At 45.6% G+C, this 22,514-nt stretch overlaps 2 protein-coding genes across 8 annotated transcripts in view; one reads left to right on the top strand and one right to left on the bottom strand.

The window, feature by feature from the left end:
• LOC144125136 (sodium-coupled monocarboxylate transporter 1-like) overlaps nt 1-15,019 on the top strand; it is a 48,268-nt gene extending 33,249 nt beyond the window's left edge. For 2 of the 7 annotated variants that reach the window (XM_077658250.1, XM_077658249.1), the window contains exons 9-16: nt 1,480-1,568; nt 5,441-5,508; nt 6,370-6,491; nt 7,044-7,130; nt 8,126-8,307; nt 11,162-11,265; nt 12,830-12,951; nt 14,081-15,019. In XM_077658250.1, the coding sequence (XP_077514376.1) occupies nt 1,480-1,568; nt 5,441-5,508; nt 6,370-6,491; nt 7,044-7,130; nt 8,126-8,307; nt 11,162-11,265; nt 12,830-12,951; nt 14,081-14,284 (978 nt within the window). In that variant the 3' untranslated portion in view covers nt 14,285-15,019. Of the gene's footprint in view, nt 1-1,479; nt 1,569-3,823; nt 3,937-5,440; nt 5,509-6,369; nt 6,492-7,043; nt 7,131-8,125; nt 8,308-11,161; nt 11,266-12,829; nt 12,952-14,080 lie in introns of all 7 variants that reach the window. The other 5 variants (XR_013313338.1, XM_077658251.1, XM_077658252.1 and 2 more) reach the window with 5 other exon arrangements.
• Nucleotides 15,020-18,573: 3,554 nt separating this feature from the next.
• On the bottom strand, nt 18,574-21,258 carry LOC144124179 (galactosylceramide sulfotransferase-like). The gene is made up of 3 exons (XM_077656831.1): nt 20,939-21,258; nt 19,575-19,971; nt 18,574-18,720 (listed from the first exon to the last, which is right to left on the bottom strand). Exons 1-3 carry the CDS (start codon nt 21,250-21,252, stop codon nt 18,574-18,576), a joined length of 858 nt encoding a protein of 285 aa, XP_077512957.1. The 5' UTR covers nt 21,253-21,258.
• Between the last annotated feature and the right edge of the window lie 1,256 nt (nt 21,259-22,514).

The raw sequence follows: 22,514 nt of genomic DNA, 5'->3' as shown, positions 1-22,514 counted from the left end.
CTGCGCCGTAAGAGAATGAATAAAGGAGGGAGTGAAACAAGGAAGGAAGAGAGGTGCCGTAGTGGAGGGCTCCGGAATAATTTCGACTACCTGGGGATCTTTAACGTGCACTGACATCGCACAGCACACGGGCGCCTTAGCGTTTCGCCTCTATTGAAACGCAGCCGCCGCGGTCGGGTTCCAACCCGGAAACTCCGGATCGGTAGCCGAGCGCCCTAACCACTGAGCCACCGCGGCGGATCTGTGCGGCCGAACTATTCATAGCTTGTGGCAGTTCTGCGATCAAGTGCTTTCTTTTGGATCACAGTTTTCTTGGTCTCCTTTTTTTTGTGGCCCCATGGACAAACCTGCGAAACCTGTGCTTTTGCCGCGCTCCCAGGACGTTGTTCTATACAGTCAGACCTAATTGTTGTCATTATTTCTCGCCACACAATGCGCAGCCGAGCTTGACAGGCTAAATTTTGTTGCGGATTCAGCCCCTCAGTGCACGGCTTGTGGTGCGGAGGAATTCGAGTGCGTGTTTTTGTGTGTGTGTTCTGATCGGGGGTCAAAGTTAGAAATTTTTCTAATTTGGCTCTTTATTGAAGATATGCAACATGCATTTGGACAGAGATTACTGTTTTCCCCAAAAGACCGAAGAATTGGCCTGGCGCACAAGCGTTCTTTTTAGCCACCTAAACATTTCTTTTCTGTTCCCTGCCATCAGTGTGGATTATGAAATAGGGGCTTGACCTCCCAGAGCGACTCAGGCTATGACACCATAGTGGAGAGCTCCGGGTCATTTCGACCACCTGGGGTTCTTTAATGTACACTGACATCGCAAAGTACATGGTCCTCTAGCATTTCGCCTCCATCGAAATGCGACGCCATGGCCGGGATCTAACACGCTTCTTCCTGGTTGGCGGCCGAGCACCACAACAACTGAGTCACCGCGGTGGCTCGTCCCTTTTTGTAAACAGGCATATAACTAATTTGTTGCAGTCCAATACTGGCATAAAGTAATTAATGTGATTTATCTTCCTTCATTCCTTCTCTGCAATCCGTACCACACCCGTCTGCTTTGGTGCAAACACACGGAAGAATTCTTTGACTACAGCCGACTCAGTGGCTCAGTGGTTAAGGCGCTCGGCTGCTGACCCGAAAGACGCGGGATTGATCCCGGCCGTGCGGTCGAATTTCGATGGAGCCGAAATGCTAGATATTAGCGCGATATTAGTGCAAGTTAAAGAAGCCCACGTGGTCTAATTTACGGAGACCTTCATTGCGGCGTCCCTCATATCCTGAGTCGCTCTGGGACGTCAAACCTCACAATCCGAATCATAAATCAAACCAATTTATTGAGTACGCTGATTTGCATATAACACCTGATGAGTGACGTTTTGAAGTCACATAATATTCTACCAGTGTGACAGTGCTGTGATGGTCGCAGTCCTCGTGCCTTAGAAAATTAACGAAGCTCTCCGTTCTTTGCACTGGTAGCTGCTGCCTTACTTTGTGATGGACGTGCTGGGAAAGATGACCGGTGTTCCTGGCCTGTTTGTCGCCGGCATCTTTGCCGCCTCGTTAAGGTGAAAATTTATTTTGCCACATTTTTAGATGGTGCCTGAGAACTTTGTGTCGCACTCTCCTGTTGCATGTCAGTGCCGGAGTGAAGGGCTGATAAACGATTTAGGTCGCGCTTAGCCATATAAACAGAGCTCAAGCAATATGAAAACATCATCAATGACTATAAAAGAATCCTCAGTCATGATTGCTTTTCATTAAAGTACACCGGCTACGTTGAGTAACAACACAGTCTCAAGACTCGCACAATAGCCTCATGAGTTCGCCATTTTCGGAAGAATATAACTAATGAATAAAAGGTATCCGCACAAATAGGAATTGCATTACGGAAAAAGAGGGGAGCTTGAATCGTTCGAATGCTCTTTAGTTTCTTCCTCAAGCGCATGCATATTTTAGCTACTGGTTGAAAGACTGCACTCGCTCAGAATGGTCCCAGCTTATCCAGTTCTCTTCTTTATTCACTTATTCACTAAAACACTTCCACATTCCCTTCTCATCATCATCATCATTTATTTTCTCTTAAAGGCCCCAATGGGGCATTACAAAAGGGGGGGGGGGGGGGACAAATGGTAATAACCGGTCACAAGGTAGAACAAAAATATAAATGCAAGCACAAATAAACACAGTAAACGCATTGAAATTAACAAGGCAATAAATAGGTAAATAAACCGGTTTTTACAGAAATTGAGGAGAGAAAGGAGCAATCAATAAGTTTTTAAATTTTACTGTGTTGGTTTCATTGACACTACCGTCAGAGAGTACATTCCACTCGGATATAACAGTTGGCAAAAAGGAATTATTGAAAGCGTTAGTGCTACCATGAATACGCAGAACGCTGTTGCAATTAAACAAACGTCGGGAGGATCTCAAGAGGGGCAGAATAAGGCTCTTACGTAATTGGGGGAAATTATAATAAAGTTTGTTAAATAGACAAAGTCTTGCTATCTTACGCCGTGATGCTAGGGGGGATTAGATCAATGGAAGATTTGATATTCGTAACGCTCAGCCGAGAATCATATTTGGATGTGAAACGATTGCTTCTAAAGCCTGGATTAGATATTCTTGACGCGGGTTCCAAACAGTCGATGCATATTCAAGTTTGGTACGGAGGAAGGTTTCATACGCAATTAGTGTCTAACCGTGGGCGGAGAGAATGTGAGAGATCGGCTGATGAAACCTAGTGATTTGGAAACGCGTGCAGCAAGTGACTTGATGTGCTTTGAACAGTTCAGATTACTTATTTCGACGCCAAGATACCTGTATGATTGAACTTGCGATAGTGCGGTCGTGTTTAGCGAATATGAGTAGAACAAGTTAGATCGTTTCCGGGACACGTGCATAAACTTACATTTAGTCACATTCAACTTCATGAGCCAGGTAGGGCACCTGTTTTGGATTAAGTTTAAGTCGTCCTGCAGCAGAGACTGATCACTATTAGTACAAATACGACGGTAGAGAACACAATCGTCTGCGAACAGACGATTATGTCTCTTTGAAATGATGAGTCTAGGTTTGAGTAGAGGTCAGTCGTGAATTCGAACAGCTGAGTTTCGCATAAATAACCAGAACGGAATCCGTGTTGGTTTGAGAAGAAAAAATGAATTATTATCTAGGTGCGTTGCAATGTGAGAGTAAATTATATGTACCATTAACTTAAAAACACAGCTGTAATTCAGTCATGCACGACCGATACTTGGGAGCCACATACATCTGAGCTTCAAGTAAGTTGGAAAAATTCGGGATAAGGTGGCCAGGTTTGTTCTAGGAAACTATAGCCGAGAACTGAGCATCACTGAAAGGAAACATAAACTTAAATGGAAAGAACTAAAATATTGCCGAAGAAATGTGAGATTAAAATTTTTCCACAATATCTGCTATTCTACTATAGAACAGTCATATACCGCGAAATATATATTGAAGCACTAAACTATATATCAAGGCGACTGGACCACTGTTTGAAGGTTGAGGAATTTTTTCGTATCGGCAACATCTTTTCTTGTATTTTTTTTGTTAGAATTGTCTGAGATTGTAACAGGTTGTTATCGAGCATTGTGTATATCACGTCAAAGTATGTTTTTTCTGTGCTTCTAATTAATTTTTTGATGTCCGTATTTAAGATATGTAGCCCTCCTGCTGTAATTCTCTACAGGACAGTGCAGGTAACAAATAAATAAAAATGGTTTGCCTAGTAACCACTGGTGCATACAGCTTTCATTGCGGTGTTTATGGCTTAGCCTTTGTGCGATGCTCTTTTGTGTAGCTCCATATCATCTGGAGTCAACGCCCTCTGCGCCGTGTCATACGTGGACATCATTGCCATCATCAAACCCGGCATTCCCGACCGAACTGGGGTCAAGATTATCGTAGCATTAGGTGGGTGCTTATGCGTCTGGTGCAGCAGCTTTGAAAGAGGAAGCCTTCCTGCTATCATTTTTAGGAATAAAAGGGCTTATGGTTTATGGGGTTTAACGTACCGAAGCGACTCATGCTGTGAGGGACGCCGTAGATGAGGGCACCGGAAAATTTCGACACCTGGCGTTCTTTAACGTGCACTGACTTCGCACAGCACACGGGCCTCTAGCATTTTTTTTATTGCGCAAATATGCCCTTCGGCATAAGAGGGTTATCGCTACATGTGCAGGCCGGTGTCGGCTGTAAAGCCCAACAAGGCCCCAATAAATGCGACCCCCACGGCCGGGGTCGAAACCGCAGTAAAAGGAAGCAGAGTAGAGGAAATTAAGATGCACGTGTTCTCCCTACCGTGTGAGTGACGGTAAGACGACTGCAAAATTTTTCTCTGCACGTGTCGGCTCCATGCCCATTTATTATTGTCAGCATTTATACCCGGGTTCTTTACTTTCAGTTCTCCCCGTCATGCAAAAGAGAGGCTAGTGTTTCTAATTCTCGGGAAGGCGTAGATAATAAGTATCTGGATTAATTTGACATTTTTGCGTATCTATACTGGTCTCTTCAGTTTGCTTTAAAAAGCACCCACGGCCGCGTCGGCTTCAGTGAGGGTACATATGTAATAATGTGCCTAACAACACTGCGGGGACACAAGTGAACATAGCGTTAAACTGTCTTTTTTATTAACGTCCTTGCATTCCTGTGTAACTAAAGCACGAAGCACAATACAGTGTGAGGCTGAAATCGTGCGCAGTTTGATTCAACGCTGAAGGGTACACACAGGCGGGGTGGCCTGAAATCCACCCACAGAACATTCACCTGTAGGTTATTTATGGCTGCCTTAATAAATGTTCAGAATCTACATGACGCCATAAGTGTTCAGGAAAATTGAAGTGTTCAGTGGGAATATTCTGTTGTAAAACAGTACTTGGGAAGATACGTGTCCATCATTCTTGGACAAAAATTTTTGAAATACTGAAATATCGTAAGGTTTTGTTATTAAAATATCGAAGGTAATGATTCATTCTTCCGATGCATAGCAATGTCTTTCTTTCAAAGTTTTTGCATCTCCCATATCGAGCAGTGAAGTCTCCTATATAAACGCAATGGAGAACGTTTTTGACGATAGCAATAAAGTTAATAGCTAAAGAATGGAAGCCAGGGCCCTGTTACCACCGGCCGACCTCTCCGCCTTTCTTTCATTAAAATTCCTTTTTGCAGTCAAAATTTACAATATCTGGAAAATTTGCACTCATAAACTCTTTACCGTTGAAAAATGTTTTTGTCCAGTACTGCAGGCTATAAAGGATTACAACTGCGCTACAATAAAAAGCTGACAGTACACGAAATCATTTCAGGAAAGAAATTGCTATGAGCTAGCTTCCTTATTACTGTATGCTCTAAGAGGTGACCGTTCCAATTCCTGCGCCAGCTAACGAGAGATGGCGCGCGGTGCGTCTGCCTCTCGCAGGCGTGTTCTTCGGCCTGCTGACGATCGGCCTGGTGGGCATCGCTTCGCGGATGGGCAACGTGCTGGCCGTGAGTAGACGCTTGCGCTTCCGTCAGCCGGAGTTTTGCCTCCTGGGCGTTCGAGGGGTGCCTTCGTCGGAGCCGGCCTGCAGACCTCCTCCTCTCTTCTCCCGTAGAGGGAGGGACGAGCTCGGGAAAGGACGCCGTAGTGCCAGACGCTTAGCCTTATTTACCTGTCCTAAACGCTGTCTGCAGAAGTGCCAAGGGTAAAGCTGCTATTTGCATAAAGAGAAGAGGCACTAACTGCACATAAGTTACAGCTGCTACCATATGATTCCATATCCGAATGCTAAGCGTATCGTGAGCGCTTTGAGGTACTATTAGATAGTGGAATAAGTAAGGTAAAAACTTGGGCGAGTCGGTAAAGGTGATCCATGGTATGTGAGGGTAGCGCAAAACGCACAAGAGACAAAGAAAGACGCACACAAGGTGCGTTTGTGTCGTGTGCGTCTATCTTTGTCCCCTGTCCCTTTCGCGCTACCTCACATACCATGGAATAAGTAGGAAAACGAAATGATCAGCTGTATTTGTGTAGAGAGTAACTCTCAAAGCATACTCTAGGAAGGTAACATTTAGCATACAACTGCTTAAATAAGGAGTGTCGTAGATCCTGTCACCAAAGCAATATTTCCCTCAAAAGTTTTATCCGTTCAGGAGAGAGCTAACGAGCAGAGAGCAAATAAAGTAGCAGACGAGGCTGCAAAGGGACATGGGAACTCACTGACCTCGACACGGTGGCCCTCTATACGAAGCGTCGCATTATATTTCGAATCACTGTCCGCAGCACAGCTGCAGCAGAGAGATATTTCTGTTCGTCGTTAGCTCCAGGCTCAAGAGACGAATTTAGTAATCGCTTCCGTTTACTTTTAGGCGCGATATTTGCGGAGCGTGCCTTGCTTGCGGCGTCCTTACCGAGTTCTTACGCAATCCACGAGCTTCGAAAAACACCTCGTGAGCGCCCCGAATGCAAAAACCCGGAAAATGACGGAAATGTAAGTTGCTTCTCATTGCACAAGTATGCGTTCTGCAAGCAGGTATCAAAGCGCCACTTGGCGATACTTAAGGTTCATGTAGAAAGTCGGACTCACAGCTTCTTTAAAGAACACTGGCAGCCATTTATTCACGCGGCGTAATGCATTTTCAACTGCGACCCATTTGGTTGATTACGACCACCGCCTTATGACGCATGCAGTTCTAACGAAAAAAAAAAAGAAAGCACTATAATTTCACTACCGCCACATTCGCTAGTTCCGCCGAATGCTGCTGCTAAAAGGAAAACAAATACAAATGTTAGGTAATTAACATATACGACACTTAAAGTACTGTGAGAAAACAAGAAGAAACTTAATGTGGCGAAGAAAAAAAGTCAGAACCTGCACATGTTTTAACGTATTACTACTCTGATTTCTGCTAGCTAAAAAAAACCTTAAACACAGGTAGAGCTCAGCTTCAGTGCCATGGTGGAATGGTCAAATTCTCACGATTTCCACGTAATCAATCGCTGCTCTGTCGGCACGTTCCTCTTTTCTACTGGCCTCCAACAGGCATCACAAGTCATCAACAGCTCTATCGGAGGTCCGCTGCTGGGCCTGTTCACCCTGGGAATGTTCGTGCCGTGTGCCAACAGCATGGTGAGTGCACTCCCTAAGTAGTAATTTAGCGCAGAACAGTAACTGACTGGTGCGCAGAAAAAGCCTCGTTACAAGAGTCCAACGCGAATTTGCACCACAAGCACTCTCTGCGAGGAAGTAATAAATCTGCGCTATCTTATCTGCAAATTGCAAAAGTCTCAGGTAAGTCGCACTGTCTATTAATGAGGTTCGTGGTAGTTGCACTAAGATGTTCAGCTTTTGATACTGGTTTGGACACAAGAGAAGCGACGTTGCATTAAGCAACGTTGACTAAGTGGTTAGGAGAGGACATGTCCTGAAGCCAAGAGTTATAGGCACCTGGGTATCTCTGACGCATATTGTCACAGTTGGGTGCGACCGGCGTGGCAGACTGCAAACACCTCTTTGGCGCCTGAGCACTGATTTTTAAAGCCATTTGCCCCGCATAGGCGACATACGTGACAAATTAGGCACACCTGGTGGAGGAGAATGTCAGCCTTGAGTGGCAGCGCAAATAAAGAAAGGGGGGGGGGGGGGGGGGGGGTCCTAGTTTAACAGCTCCTAGATGCTCAACAGAAATGGAGAGGTATGAATGACGTACTTTCGGCCATGTACGCTTAACACAAACACGCTTAAGGTGGCTTTTCACCTTATCTTTAGACGGAGTACGTGCAGTAATCAAGAAAACACTTTAAATAGCACTATTTTCAGCTGCGAAGGTATAGCTTTCAGTTGTTTTTAAACGTTTGTGAGGTAGAACAATATGGGCTCTTCGGTCAGAAATCCAGAAGATCATTACTTACTCCCACGCGTGAAACATTAAAGCTGTCGTGCACACAAAGTGCAGACCTTTTGTCAGCTTCCTGCTCGCACTTCTCCTGTCAACTAGTTTTTTATTCGTACCTTTGAGCCATCCCAATCTTTGCGTTTGTTGCACACGTGCCAGACAGTCCAGTCAAGCTGCCTACAATGAGCAGATCCCAGTCGCACCATAAAACACCGGTGTTTTCCTGCAGGGAGCGCTCAGTGGCGTGTTTGTATCTCTGGGATTCTCTCTTTGGATCAACCTGGGACAGTTCGTCAGCTCCATGGCACTTCCGAAGCCACTGCCTTCTATGGATGGCTGTCCTGCCTACATTCGAAACGCAACGTTTGCTGGCTTGGCCGACAGCACAGGAGTCCATAAAGGGGACACGGGGTAAGCCTTCATAAAATTGTCGCGACGGTTGTACAGAGAGGACACCTAGCTACCGTGCTAAGCCATCAATTGTACGTCTGTCGAGGAGAATGTTGAAAGCATACGTCGCTCCAGTTTTAAAACGCACAAGAACGGCAGTGATGCATCTAGGTTCCTTGCAGTGTACCTTGCTGCTGAAGAAAGCTGGTTGGAACAGCGTTCAATAATAGGAAGGGTACGACGCCGGGATGTCTTCACAGCGTGCCTGATCGCAAACAATAGCTAGTCAATGAGTTGGTCTCGCGGGTCGTGCGAGGAAAATGGCTGGCGGTTAAGCATTCCTAAGCACAAAATACAGTGCGGAAGCACAGTCTTTTGCAGGTTGACACCACCACCACGTACCTGAAAGCGCGATTGAGGTGTACACTGGCCCAGGGAGCCAGTTATGCACGTCTTCATCTTTTTTCATTGTCAATGACAATTTACTCATTGTACGCCGGCGGCCCACGTTCCAATGCCGCGTTTCTGCAGCAAATGTCAACGCCACCGCGTACTGCTCTAGTGCCGTATTTCTGCCACAGCGTTGTCCATGCCAACACATGCAGCGCACATCTCTCTGTCACTACCGCCACATACTCAAAGCGCGAATATTAGTTTGATAGAAGTATTAGTTGATGAAGAAGACGATGTGCAATGCCCAGCGTCGGAGTGTGTTGCAGTTTAACACGAGGTGTGTTGGGCTACTGCGATAGCCTAGTGCTCTCAAGCAGTGGCCACTGCTTGAGAGCGCAAGGCTATCACAGCCGTGGCCAGAGAAGCTAATATGTTCCACCACCGTGGGTTCTAATCCCAGTCGCGAATATTTATTTGATTTATTTTTATCTATTCCTTTCACTTGGCAGAAACTCACAAACATCACAAGATCTTGCCCGGGGTTCACCCATCGGAATAGTGCTTTCGCGCTAATATTGTTCACTCGTCAGCTGTAATTTGATGTCGATGCATACAGTGCAAAAATTGGCACGTCTGCGTCCTCCATCTATGCGAGCGTAACCTATGTTTGCCTCTTTCTGACGAGATGATGCATCTGGTTCAGCAGACTGTTCGCAAACGATTATTACTTTCGCAGACGTCAGTTATGCAGCTCAAAAGGTACTTTTCAAGCAATGACACAACTTCGAAGCATTTCAGCTCCGGTTAAGTACCGTCCGCACTCCCATCACGACTGGTTACGTCATCCGTGATATCATCGTAAAAAGGTTTATGGTTGTTTAACGTACCAAAGCGACTCAGGCTATGAGGGACACCGTGGGGAAGGGCTCTGGAAGTTTCGACCAAATGGGGTTCTTTAAAGTGCACTGACATCGCACAGTACACAGGTCCTCTAGAATTTCGCCTCCATCGGAATTCGACCACCGCGGCCGGGATCGGGCCCACGTCTTTCGGTTCAGCAGGCGAGCGCCATAACCACTGAGGAACTGCAGCAGCCCTATGTCATCATAAAAAGTGTGGTGCATGAAGTTTTCGCGTTAAACTTTGTGAGAAAGCTGTCCATTTGGTTTGTCTTGATGACTCAGCTAACGGCTGGGGCTGTTGACAGAGCCGACATACCTAAAACATGTCACTTGGATAAGGAAGATACCGGGGATAGATTGTTACTGGAGGAAAGAGATATTTCTCTAGCGCTTAACTGGTGAGCCGGAAAGACCGAAACAAGACTGCGCTAACTTTCTGCTCGATCAGTTGAGCGCAAGAAAAATGCCTCTACACACTACATGCAACTACATGTGACTTTTTATTTTACCTTCACAAGACAGATACTTCACCTTCACAAGCCAAATATTTGAAACTTCCAATCATGTAATTTTTTACGAGAATGCACGAGCACTCGCCGATGGTCACAAGCCCCGGTAACGGCGCTTGGTAATCCAGGAGCCCTCTACGTAAGCCATGTTTTGGCACTCTTGGCCATGAAGTTTGTTGAACGTATTTATAACAGTTCGAAGGTATACGTGACATTCCCTGCTTCTTGAAGAGCCAGCCATTCGAAACGATCTCAGAAGGCCCAGCAAAAAAGAAACTAGTAACATCTCCAGACTTCATAACAGAGGCGCTCGTACCTTCTCATGCCGCACCCCAGGAAGCAGACAAATTTAGGCGATTCTTCCCTCCCTTCCGGCCTTACTGAAAATGTACGCATTGCTGCGCCAATGGTAACTTTGCGTCAGTTCCTCTCAGACATTGACAAGCTTATTGCCATCACATACATCTTTATTGGGCATCATCATACATGCACATGGTTTTCCAAAGTTCTTCTCCTCCGCCCCTTCTTCCCACTCGCACTCTCCACTTTCGTAAACGCTTACTTCACACTGCTGTTCGACGTCAATGTCGGTGATCAGAATTCCGTCAACGATAATTCACCGATTGCCTGACATATCAGACCACGTCATCATGCACGCTGACACACACCTCTTTTTAACCCAGTCGAACAAACGCGCCCCGGTGGCGTTCTGGTAGCGCGTCTGTTGCGGGTCCCATGGGTCAGAGATTCAATTCTACCTACCGACAGCTAGTTTTATTTAGCGTAATTAATTTATTAACTTAATTACATTTTATTATAATGTTTTGGTCATGTTCGATCCTCATGATGACAAGTTATACAATGTCTTAACATGTAGGATGTCTTGTGTGACGTCACGGCCTTCTCGACTAATCAAAACTTTCCACTCACATCGACGCTAATGCCGGGTTTTTCTCAGAATAGGTCATTCTGAGCTTTTTATTTATTAATTTTCGAAGAAAACGCTGAGCAAATATCATTCACTTGCCTGCTGTTGAAAAATCAGTCACCTCCTGCCTGTCTGCCTTTTAGCTCTGGAATACTGCCCGACATCTACGCTCTCTCAACCCTCTGGTACAGCATGCTTGCATGGTTCGTCTTGATAGCGGTTGCTGTCCCTGTGAGCTACTTCACATGTAAGTGATCTTGATCATTAGCTCATATTTATCGTTTTTATCGCTAATAAGAAGCAGTGAAACGAACGCAGTAAATTGGATTTTCTTACTTTTTTTGCTCCATCATAAATTCAAAGGCAGTTTAGCCTTCACTCAACGCTAGTTGAGACCCTTCTTCGTAGATCCAGATGATTAACTGTTCAGCGCTACTTCTGTATTCCTACTTTCAATCATGTGCTGCTTTCAAAGCATCCCCTGTCATAATAATCTGAATCAATGAAACAAGTGGCGGCCCTCAGGGGTCCGTACTGGGTCCCTTTCTGTTCTTGCTCTTCATAAGCTATATTGTTGACAATCTTTCTGCCCACATAAAATTTCATCCAGACAATTGTGTGCTCTACAGCCTTATTAATTCTATTAAATGAATTCTGTATTTAGTAGCGTGGTGTCACTGGCGGCAGCTGACAACTTTGAAACGACAGTGTTCATGACAATTGCGATGTCGACTTTTGCTTCCTTATTGTGTTAAAATATTTCTCTTTCAGATGTTATGCATCATGAATACCTTGGTTCCTAGATCACATATCATTTATTATAGACAAATCTCATTGAAGCTGTCACAGCCAGCGGCATTCTTAAACTGTTTTTCTTAGATGATCATTGAAATCTGCCACGCCAGCTGTACGATCTCTCGCATACAACACAGTTACCCATCCAGGCTTTGAATATGTTTTAATGACTTTGAATTGTTCCCCATTTTTATAAATAAAAAATTATAACGCATCTAACATAAAACAGGCAGTTTTATTATCAACAAATGTGGACGGGTTTCTGTCAGTGAATTACTTTGGCAAAGTGGCTTTCGGGCTTTAAGCGAATGAAATCGCGGATGAAGATTGAAGTTCATTTTACAGTTAATAACAGTAAACTGCATCATAAATATATCTGGTATTTTTGCTTTCTCGTCAGGCTGCAAAAAAGCCGCCATGAAAAAAAAAACAGCAATGCTGCTAACTTCAGGAAATAATTGCTTTAAATGCTCATATTTTCCAGCATGGCCCTTAGCGGTAACAAGACCGGATTCCAAGAGAAGGCGAGCGTAGCAGGGGGCGGCATAAAATTAGGTGGGAGGATGAGATTAAGAAGTTTGCGGGAATAGAGAGGCCGCAGTTGGCACAGGACAGAGTGAACTGGAGATACATGGGAGAGGAATTTGCCCTGAAGCGGGCGTTGTCTGGCTGTTGATTAGGGTTATTTCCCGCGAGCTATAGTTTACTGGAATGGCCTTATTAACAACGCAGCTACATAAAACTCTTTATCATAACTTGATCACAGCCTAGCATAAGTTGTTAATATTGTTTTCGTTATGTATGCGTCTTTCTGTAACGCACCCTACAATGATCTTGAACAGGACCGCAGTATAAATAAAAAATGAGCAATTACTGTGGTGCAAAAAATAGTTCTTGTCTTTTTTTGGTTAATTCACAATGAGACACTGAGAATGACGCAAATTATTCACTAACCGCAAACAAGGCAGGCGCCTGTGAACATGATATATCTCTCTTTTACTTTTTACTATCCGCAGCATCCTCTTCAAGTACAAACACAATGAACCCGAAGCTGATATGCCAAGTGGGAGACGTCATCTTCTGGTTCGCCCCCGAAAAGTTCCGGCATCATCTGAGGTTCAATGTCGGAAAGGACTACGTAAGAAATTCTAGCAATCTGTCAAGGCGAAATTTTCAAAAAGTTAATCCGTGTTGTAAGAAGCTACTGCCTTCGAACGGCTCTACAGTGAGTCCTCTCAGCATCTAAAACCCGTAAGATAGATAAGTGAGCCCACAAACGTTGAGCATTTGACACAGAAATCATCTCTAGTAATGAGTGTCGACGAGCATGGTGCATAGAAATGGCAAGTCTACCACTTTCGGTGTAGTGGCAGTACGATACATAGCACAAGCTTGTATCTGATGTCTAGGCTCAACGAACGCACCCCTTGTTTACGTGGCCGACGCGCTAAAAGCATTTCACGTTGATATCTGAATTAGTTGCTGTTGAAGCGCATATTGTGTAGAAAACCTTCTTGACAAACACTGAACCATCGCGTTAGCTTTAGGAGTGCACGTACAATCGCAACCAAACCACCCTTTCACAACATGACCCGTTCGATCACGGTGTTCACCGTTTTCAGCGATGCGGCTTCACAGGGAATCAGTTACATTCTTACGTTGAAGCGTTTTTTAGGTAAATGCACGTGTACCTCACAACATACTGCACATGCATAAAGTAAACCGGAAAGATTGTGTCTCACCTGCAACAAACCGAACAAACGGAACATAAAAAAGCTTTAGTGAAACTGTTTAAACTGTAGATTTCGGTCTAAAAAGCTCTCTAAGTACCTAATTTTCTGCGTTCGCGTCTGTGGCTCTGTATACTTGGTATAGGCACTACAGAGGCGGCAAATATGTTTCTTCACATAGCCGCCTTCCTGCTCTTCCACTCGACACAGCAGATATACTTAGCCTTAGCACCTAAAGATGCATGTTCCGCACAAGGTCTGCTAGATTTACAATGGGAATATTTGACATTCCCCAGGTTGTAAGCGTTGTAATATTAACAACTTTACTTTCTTTATGCTCCTCCCAGAAGGCAGGGCGAAAATTCAGGACAGAACGAAGAAAACTCTTGAGATGAAATCAGTAACTTCAGCAAATGACCAGCGCAAGCGTAGTCCTGTGTACTTCCTTCCTCGTGTCCTGCTGTTTTTTGTGTCCTGATCTATATCCCTGATTTTTTCTGACCCTTGGCTGACAGCCTAATTTTTTCTCGCTTCCAGGTGGAACCCGAGAAGAAGCTGACGCCCGAAAAACCCCAATCCACGCAGCTTGTCTTCGAGTGCACAAAAAAGGAAGAAAAGAACAGGGCGCCACTCACCGCCGTCTCGTACGTCCGCCGGGGGACGAACGCCTCTTTTGTCCTGCCTCCCCCTCCGTCTCCTCCACGGAGACCATGCACGAGCGACTTTAGCACGCACATGTAGACGGTACGCACCGACATCTTTGTTCGAGTGCCTGAAGAATGCGCCGCGCACCGCGCTTTTCGAAATGAAACGCCGCCTTCAGAGGCCACAAGCACCACGTGAAGAAAGATCGACTTTGGCAACGTGAATCATACCACGTGCGGATGACACTTTCGGTGCCCTTACGCGGCTGCTTTGTGCGACGACACCAGCGAAGCTATGCCCACTCGTGTCAAGCGGGAATAGAAACCCTGTGTGTTCTTCGAGCTCTGCAAGTCTACGAAGAATGCTTGCGATTGGCACGCGGCAGTAGCAGGACAGTTCCGGAAAGGCGTTGCAAGCATGATGTAGTAGGAGTAGATGAAGTGCCCGCCTTCCGTGTCACTAAACAACCTTGCAGTGAAAGTAGAGTGTGCCTAAAGGCATCGAGAGGACTTAAAACTTGAGACGTTCGCTGCAAGTGACTTCAGCTGTCGACAACATCCCTGCTACGGATACATCGCACTCTGGCTGAGAAGTTCCAAGATCTCTACCATACATCTACAATGATCGCAATGTGTAAGACTCCGTACAAAGGATGTGCGCTTTTGTGACGTGTATAGAAAGCCCACTGAAAGCTCAATCTTAAAGGCAGGGCAAAGCTAGAACTTGGTAGTAATTTATTTGTACATACATGCGACGTCGTTCAAGCCAACAGCCCAAAACCTCTGTTTATGGTACAGTACAAGTAAATAAATGCTGCAGCCGTCAACCATTGCCCGCATGTGCTTTGGTTGCATTGCGCACTGCACATTCAAAGACCTCTACGCGTCGGACTCTGTGCGACTCTCGTAGTACTCCACTTGACATGCAAAAGCAATTTTTTTTTCCTTTCTGACTTTTGAATTCACGAGACATGCCCTACGCAGTCAGATATTTCTCAAAGGTTCGGATAACCAACATCCCCTGATTGTGCCAACGGACTCTGTGCAACAAAGCTCAATATAGGTGCACCAATGCGCTCCACCACTACTTTTGAAGGCTTGGCCAGGGCACCCGAAGCATGCGATAAGCTGGCGTTTATTCCTGAACGCAACATATGCTGTGCTTTGTGTGGGAGAGCACCGCAGTCTGGAGGTCTAGCCAGTTCCGAATTTTTGAAGCAAATGAAAAGTGTGATCGTCGCTTCTGACCGTGGAGCACTGGCTTGTTGATATTTTCGGGCACTTCCCACCGGAAAAAGACATTCTGTTCAGCAAATTACGCGGCACATTTCATTCTCCAGCGATATCAAACGAAGCTGGATCAGAATTCCAACTTCCAAGATATGTGCATACTAGACTGTGGATTGATTAAGTTGCCATCGACTAACTGGTGAATCTTCTAAGCAGAACCACTGAGAATACTGTACGGGATCGCCGTGCGCGTACGAAGCAAGTCATAGCCCGTCATGGGGCACCTGATCTACAGCCGCACTTCCTCCAGGAAACATGATTTGCTTAACCATTCCTAGCACTAATAGAGACCACTTTACTTGCTAAAATTGCCCATTTAGTTTTCGAAAAAAACCTGAACATTTTCCAAATTTCTGTACTCGTAGATGTTTAAAAATAAGGTTGCATATCGTTACTAGCTTTTAACTGCCTTTTATAGACCTGCTTTCTGACTTTAAAAACAGCTGAACTTAGATACCATACTGAAACAAACATTGGCCCCAAAATCATCTCATTAGTGTCTCTACAATATTTTGTCGGCGATATAATTAGCGCCGCCTCTCATTAACCGCCTTTATACCCCAGTCACCTAGATGAAGCTTCATTGCGGCTGAGGTCGAGAAGTACGCTTTATTAAAAGCTAGGGCAACGAACAAAGGTTGGCGTTGCTTTCTTAAAAGCTATTCTTCGCTAGCTTAGGCTACTCTCGCCTTACACTACTCGGATTTGAATGACAGCTGAGTCGTGACCTTTATTATGAATTGGGACCATGAAGTAGTCCAACGAATAAAAACTTATTATGTAGAAGATAATGAAAGCAGCGCAACAAAAATAAGAAAAACGCATTAAAGAATTTTTTTGTCCTAACCCAGTTTGCGTAACGTGCTTGTAAGATTGACATTTACATATCCCGAGACTAATCGAGCGACCATGGTGAACTATACGACAAGCTGATAACCTTTGACTGCTTGCTCTTGATGGTTTCGTCATCATGAACCCGATTCATTGTTCAAGATTCTCAGATATTTGGCTTTATTGAAATATTAATGCTGTCAAATGAATATGAGTTTCTCGTTACACAGATTAAACCTTAATTTATAGAAACTACAGAAAAGGTTTGAATATTTTAAATCATCTACTGGCACCAATCTGAAATGTTCTTCGTACCAGAAACGTGTAAAAGTGACAGGATAAACAGGTAAACGTAAAGAACCATCCATGAGAAAAAGCTGGTGTCTAGAGTACTCCCGGCCAGAAATCAGAAGCATCTATTTATTTCCAATAAAAACCTGTTACTAAATTATTATATATTAGAAATACGGAGGCGTGTATTTATTCTATAGCGGGACGCAATAACACTGTAACACCTCCAGCTTTCTTGTCACGCCCTCCAGTATTGTCCATTCATCGGCCTCTCTACGGGAGGAGCTCTGCTTCTGCTTCTGCTTCTTAGTTGCAGTATTTACAGGAGCCCTTGTTCCTAAAACGCCTTTTGATCACAAAGCAATCGATATAGGCAGCCACGCGAGTGTGGCCAATGATGACAGCCAGCGAGGCGGTTGCCCTGCCATAGAATATAGAGTGAAGACAACCTAAGGACAGGTTAAGTGCCGAGCGGCGTCGATTGCGAGCGAGGCGAAAAACAACAAACTTAAAGTTAATGGCACGTATTGTGTGTTGCACGCTGAGGTTACCAATCACATGCGTACGCGTGAAGTCACATGCACCACCTGCCAACGCCATTAGCTGGTGCGGTTACCAATAACAGCACGGAGTGAGTGAACATGAACACTTTCCTATATTGTACGAAGACGGTACTACCATCATAGTGACTTGTGGGCAATCGGGCAGTTTCTTCTTCTTCCATCTCACCTACCTCTTGAGGGCATCATATACTTTTCTGATAACTGCTTGCGCGACATGCTTGGCAAAGAAAATACTAACAAACATTGAGGCTGCTACCGGCTGCTAGCGGGACTAAACCTGCAACAAACCACTTCCTGATGTAAACAACGTGACGTCAAAGGGGCGTTCCCGATCGGCAAAACTGCCCGCTTTCACTTCTGAACCGACCCTCCTCGGGATGAGCGCTCGCCCGCCGCCTTTCTTCTCCAGATGAGAGACGCCTCGCTACACGTCGCAGCCGTTCTTCTCCCGATTATAGGCCCCCCGGTACGCGGCATGCTCAGCCCATCGGACCAGAAACACCTGTTCTGAAGACGTAGGCGGAGACAGGTCTATTACTGCCGCCAACTGCTCTGCAGTAGATGAACTTTAAATAAACAAAAAAGATAGCATCATCAAATAAACAACATCATCAAGTGCCTAATAATACACGCGTTACTGACTGCCTCTTCCCCATCTATCTCCCAGTTTCGTGTCACAGCGATAACATGGATAAGAAGCCTGTAAGCATCCTTCCGAAATATCTTCCTCCCCCTCCCCCCTTCCTTCTCATGGGTAGCCGATGACTTCTGTGCAACTTCGCACCCCTGTACTGTTCAGAGAGCAACACATAATAAAATGTTTGTGCGAGGTGGTTGCAAAAACGCGCAAACAACGCAGAGGGGACTATGCCAAAGATCTGCCGTGACTCCATTGGCACTTTTCAGAAGGGTAACTTGTTCGCAGTTTCGAGCGCTGTTAAAATTTTTCATACATCAGGTGCAACGCTGTCAAAGCTCGGGCTCTTGTTCTTGCTGCCTACATCCGCGATTAAAAAGTAGCGCGTTCCTTGCTGTGAGCGAAATATAATGAATAATTTGCATGTATGTCTATTACACGACACATTTGTCATCACCTTGATTAAATGCTCTCTTACTGCTGACGACACGCCGTCGCTTTCTCGTGCCTTAGACCACTCGGGCATAGAAAAAGCGCGGAGTAACACGCCTGCCTTTTATTTTTTTGCATGCGGACTACTTCCCTACCTTTCACAGCGTTGATCCTGATGTTTGAAACGGAGTTTAGCTGTCGTTTACTGTCATCCTTGAGGCATCACTAAAACTAAATTCGCGACACCGCTCCCCTCTGCCTGCGCTCACCGGTGCAGCCGCGTGTAATTCACGCCGCCACGAAGTCTTTTTGCCCGGCGTCTCCTCATTCTCCTCATTGACTTTAATCGGGTTCTCGCAGTACCTTCATGTGTAGTCCAGCATTCTTATACAGTTGCTTGAAGCGGAGCTGCTTCGTGAAGAGATGCTCGGCCGCCGTCATCCAGAAGCACACCTCCCCACTTCCGTTGCGCAGCTGCAGTGTCAGTACCTAGGTTGATTTCCATTGGCTGATTTCGGCCCATAAATATAATTATTCTTCTGATATTGCATTCGAGTTTTATAAGTTCTGCACTGCGGCAGTAACCTTACAAATAATGCTTCCTGCACGCACGCCCTATCTACCATCACGTTTTAGAAATGTACTAGAACGTAGGAGATATTCTACCGTATTGTGAGTGTTAAGAGTTTTCAGAAATAAGAATTCACGATTAAAAGAAAAGAAACGTTGAGTAGCCCATGAAAGGCGTCTTTGCACGAAGTTTTTGGGACTCGGCCGGCCCAGAGCGGGAAGATAACTGTTGCATTCAATAATCTTAATAAACACTAATCTAAAAGCCTTTAAATTACATTTTACTTGCTTCTTTTACCTCCCTTTTAATTTATTTTTTTTCCCAGTGAAGGGTGTCCCGGGGCTCTCTTTTATGACCGCCATGGCTTATGAGCCCTTTGAAGCGAGTTGTGACCTCGAACTCTCTACATTTCAAAACATCAAGACGCCCACTTCTGATGATGATGATGAGTTTTTATGACGAAAGGGCATCTGTGGCCAAATAGCGCCATGGCACAAGGTTTTTGTTTGTGCTCAAGGTGTGGTCAAAGATCCATTCCCCAAGCATTTCACTCTAAAGAAGCCGAGCACCAGGCAGGGGAAGCTTGTACCCATTGCATCCCCAGTGTGTACCCGGCAACACTGTTGATCGAACCCCGCACCTCCCGCATGCGAGGCGGATGCTCAAACGATTAGGCTACCGCTACGGGAAGACACCCACTTCTTTAAGTTGAGCCAATATTCTACAGAAAAGAGCGCTTCTGTAAAACCCCTCTCGAATCTTGAGTACTCACCTTCACAGTGTAGATGTTCTTGTCCCTCTTGTCGGCTGCAACTTCCCGTGCCACACAGCGCTGGTACCAGAACTGCGTCCTCTGCTCGAGCAGAGTCAGCTCCTTCTCCATGCGCTCCAGGCCGAATGCTTGCACGCGTTGCTCGAAGCGCCGCAAAAAGTGCTCGTACCGCAGCGAGTCGACAGCGTTGAAAGCCCGCAGCTCGTTAGCTAGCTTTGAGCTCATTGGACGACGGAAGTCGTTCTGCGGAAAGAATTGCAGGAATCCTATTAATTTCTGTTCAACCATATCCTCCACCAGCAGATGCCATAGTATCTCCGCAGACTTCCTAATCACATAAGAGCTCCTGACCCCCAACACCGCTTGCTGACTTTCTCTTGGGGTCCACTCTGTTGTCCTAAGTACCATCAGTTACCTGCTCTCCCCATTAAACGAAATTGCTATGTCCATTTCTTTTTCTTGATTTTAGCTGCGATATGATTAACACGTGTCTCTTCCCTAATCTACTGTGCGCTCTTTCTGTTTCTTATCTGCCTCTTACGCTGCCTTCAGACTTCCCTACTTTCCACATCTTTCCCTTCCTCCTGAAGTCAGTGGCTTCGTTCCGACACCGTAGACCATCAAAGGGCCTCAGCGGAGAAAACGCTACCTTTCCACTAAGCCTACAATTCGGGTCTCAAATAAAGCTGTGCTCATACTCCTTGTTGCAAGCCGCGTCTTCAACTTAATACATGACAAATGTCTATACTGACCTCAATGCAAGAGTACTGGTGTAATTCATTACCAAAAGTTGCGGTCCCTTTTTATTCCGAGGGAGAAGTGAAAGATAGAAAAAGCGATAGGACATGCTTATAATAGAGCATCATATCCAGCGCTACGATCAGATAATTTTTCTTCACCTGAAACACGCCGGGTGCCGAGAAAGCAGTGACGTGACTTTTTTGCGGTATCCCACAGACTGAGCGAACCTGGTCTTCTCTCTATGAAATTGCAGTGGTTAAGAAGTCTGGAGCACGATGGAATTGACAAGCGTGGAGGCAGGAAAGGGCGGACAAATTTTGAAGTAGAGATAGCGAACACTTCTGGTCCATGCCCTGGTCCAAAATAAAGTTGTGCTCATACTCCATCTTGCAAGCCCCGGCTTCAACATAATAGATAACAAATGAGTACACTGACCTCAATGGAAGAGTAATTATTGTGGAGAATTGATCATTTGCAAATGAAGTAGAACAAAATGTGGTGGAGTAATTATATTACAAATGTAACCTTAAAACGTAGCTGATGTCATCACTCGCCCTAATGGTTTCGAACAACTTAGCAGCTGCAACATGACACCGAATGCACATTGACCAAATGACTCAAACAGAACCGCCGGTTCGCGCACGATGGTCACGAATACGGCGTCCGGCTTAAGCACGGCCCTCACTTCGTATTCGTGGAAGCGAGTGTGGTGCACCAGCATGTCGAAGGGCGGACTCCCCATCACCTGCGTCCGGTTGAAAAAGGCCGGGTTCCCCAGGTAGAGGCCGAACGGAGGCAGCGCGAAGGCGAGACCGTGCCGCTCCCCGTAGCGCATTAGCATGTTCTGCATGGCCGAACTGGCACACTTGTGCGTCTTCAGAAAGCACACGCTGCTCCGGGGAGTGCACTGGGGCTCGGGGCTTGAGGTGCTAGGCATCGGCCGTGCACTGTGATACCCAAAAAACGCACCATGAACGCAAGAAGAATAAACAAAAAAATCACGACATTAGATACTTGTCAAATGATGCAACTCTCCAATAGCGGTTTTGTTTAACTGAAAGCCTATCCGACACTTATTGGATGTCGTCAAGGTTTATGAGCTGCCGGGCGTGAACACCTACTGACTCGCCAATCACTCTGCGAGAGGAGCATAGAGACATGACGTCGGATCTTCGAACGACATCCTAGCAGAAAATCTTGCAAAATGGAAAGCTAATAGGCTATCAGTCTTCCACTGGCGTCCTTATATTCTCTATTCTTGCAAATCTGTAGCTGTGTTTTTAAAAAATGTTACACATCGAAATGTCGCGAAAGCTACATATGATCCAAGCAGATGAAGGACTATGCTCAGCATCAAAGCTTCGTTTTGTCGGAGGTGTGAGTGCCCCTGCATTTTTAACTAACTGTTTGCTGTTTTTGTCGCTCTGTAACGCTGGGATTACATACACTTCTGGCTCTCTACACTTAAAATAACAACAAAGCTGATAGAATTTGTGCTAAGTACGCATTCGACTTCAGTAAGGGCAAGGAAGCCTGCAGTTTGTGCAGCCATTTTTTTGTGACGCAGGCATTTTTATGAATACAGCCCTATCTCTCGCCGTCTTTCTCCACCAGCTCGACATAACCTCCCGGGTAGCAATATTGTAAGCAATGCGATGCCAGACAGTCGTCACTGTGCGCGTAGATGGAAACACCGAGTGCTGTATCCAGAACCTAAAAATCGGTGGTATGACGAATCAGGGAAAACGGCACCTACCAGTAAAATTGAAGACAGGCTTGAAGGTCATAATCACGCTGAACAGCAGACACAAAGGGACCAGCAAACACGTGGTGGCAGCGCTGCATTGCCGGGATGCACGCCGGGGCCTGTGAATGAAAGCGGGTAATAAATGTAGCCATGAGGATCGCGGGCAGTTGCTCGTGCCCAGTCTGGAACTGGACAGACCTATAACGGAAGCGGAAGTGAGAGCGGAAATTCTCGGCCTGAAATGCAACACTGCTCCAGGACCAGGTGGTATAACCTATAGAATTCTCAGAAATCTCGACGACACTTCTATCCTAAAACTCTCGTTCTACACGCAACTAGTCTGGGAACGAAGGAAGCTCCCGTTGAAATGAAGAACAACGAACGGCATGTTCATCCCCAAGCCTGGCAAACCGTACAAACTCGAAAGCCTGAGACCCATATCCCCCACCTAT

The sequence above is a fragment of the Amblyomma americanum genome, chromosome 3 (assembly GCF_052857255.1).
Source record: "Amblyomma americanum isolate KBUSLIRL-KWMA chromosome 3, ASM5285725v1, whole genome shotgun sequence".
Taxonomy (NCBI): domain Eukaryota; kingdom Metazoa; phylum Arthropoda; class Arachnida; order Ixodida; family Ixodidae; genus Amblyomma; species Amblyomma americanum.
This window is presented reverse-complemented; position numbering and strand designations above follow the sequence as displayed.

Coding starts and splice junctions, on each gene's coding strand:
- LOC144124179 (XM_077656831.1), bottom strand. CDS start 21,252: ATGCCTAGCACCTCAAGCCCCGAGCCCCAGTGCACTCCCCGGAGCAGC. Junction 19,972..20,938: donor GTGCGCGAACCGGCGGTTCT/GTTTGAGTCATT, acceptor GATGGTACTTAG/GACAACAGAGTGGACCCCAA. Junction 18,721..19,574: donor AGAACATCTACACTGTGAAG/GTGAGTACTCAA, acceptor AAATCAACCTAG/GTACTGACACTGCAGCTGCG.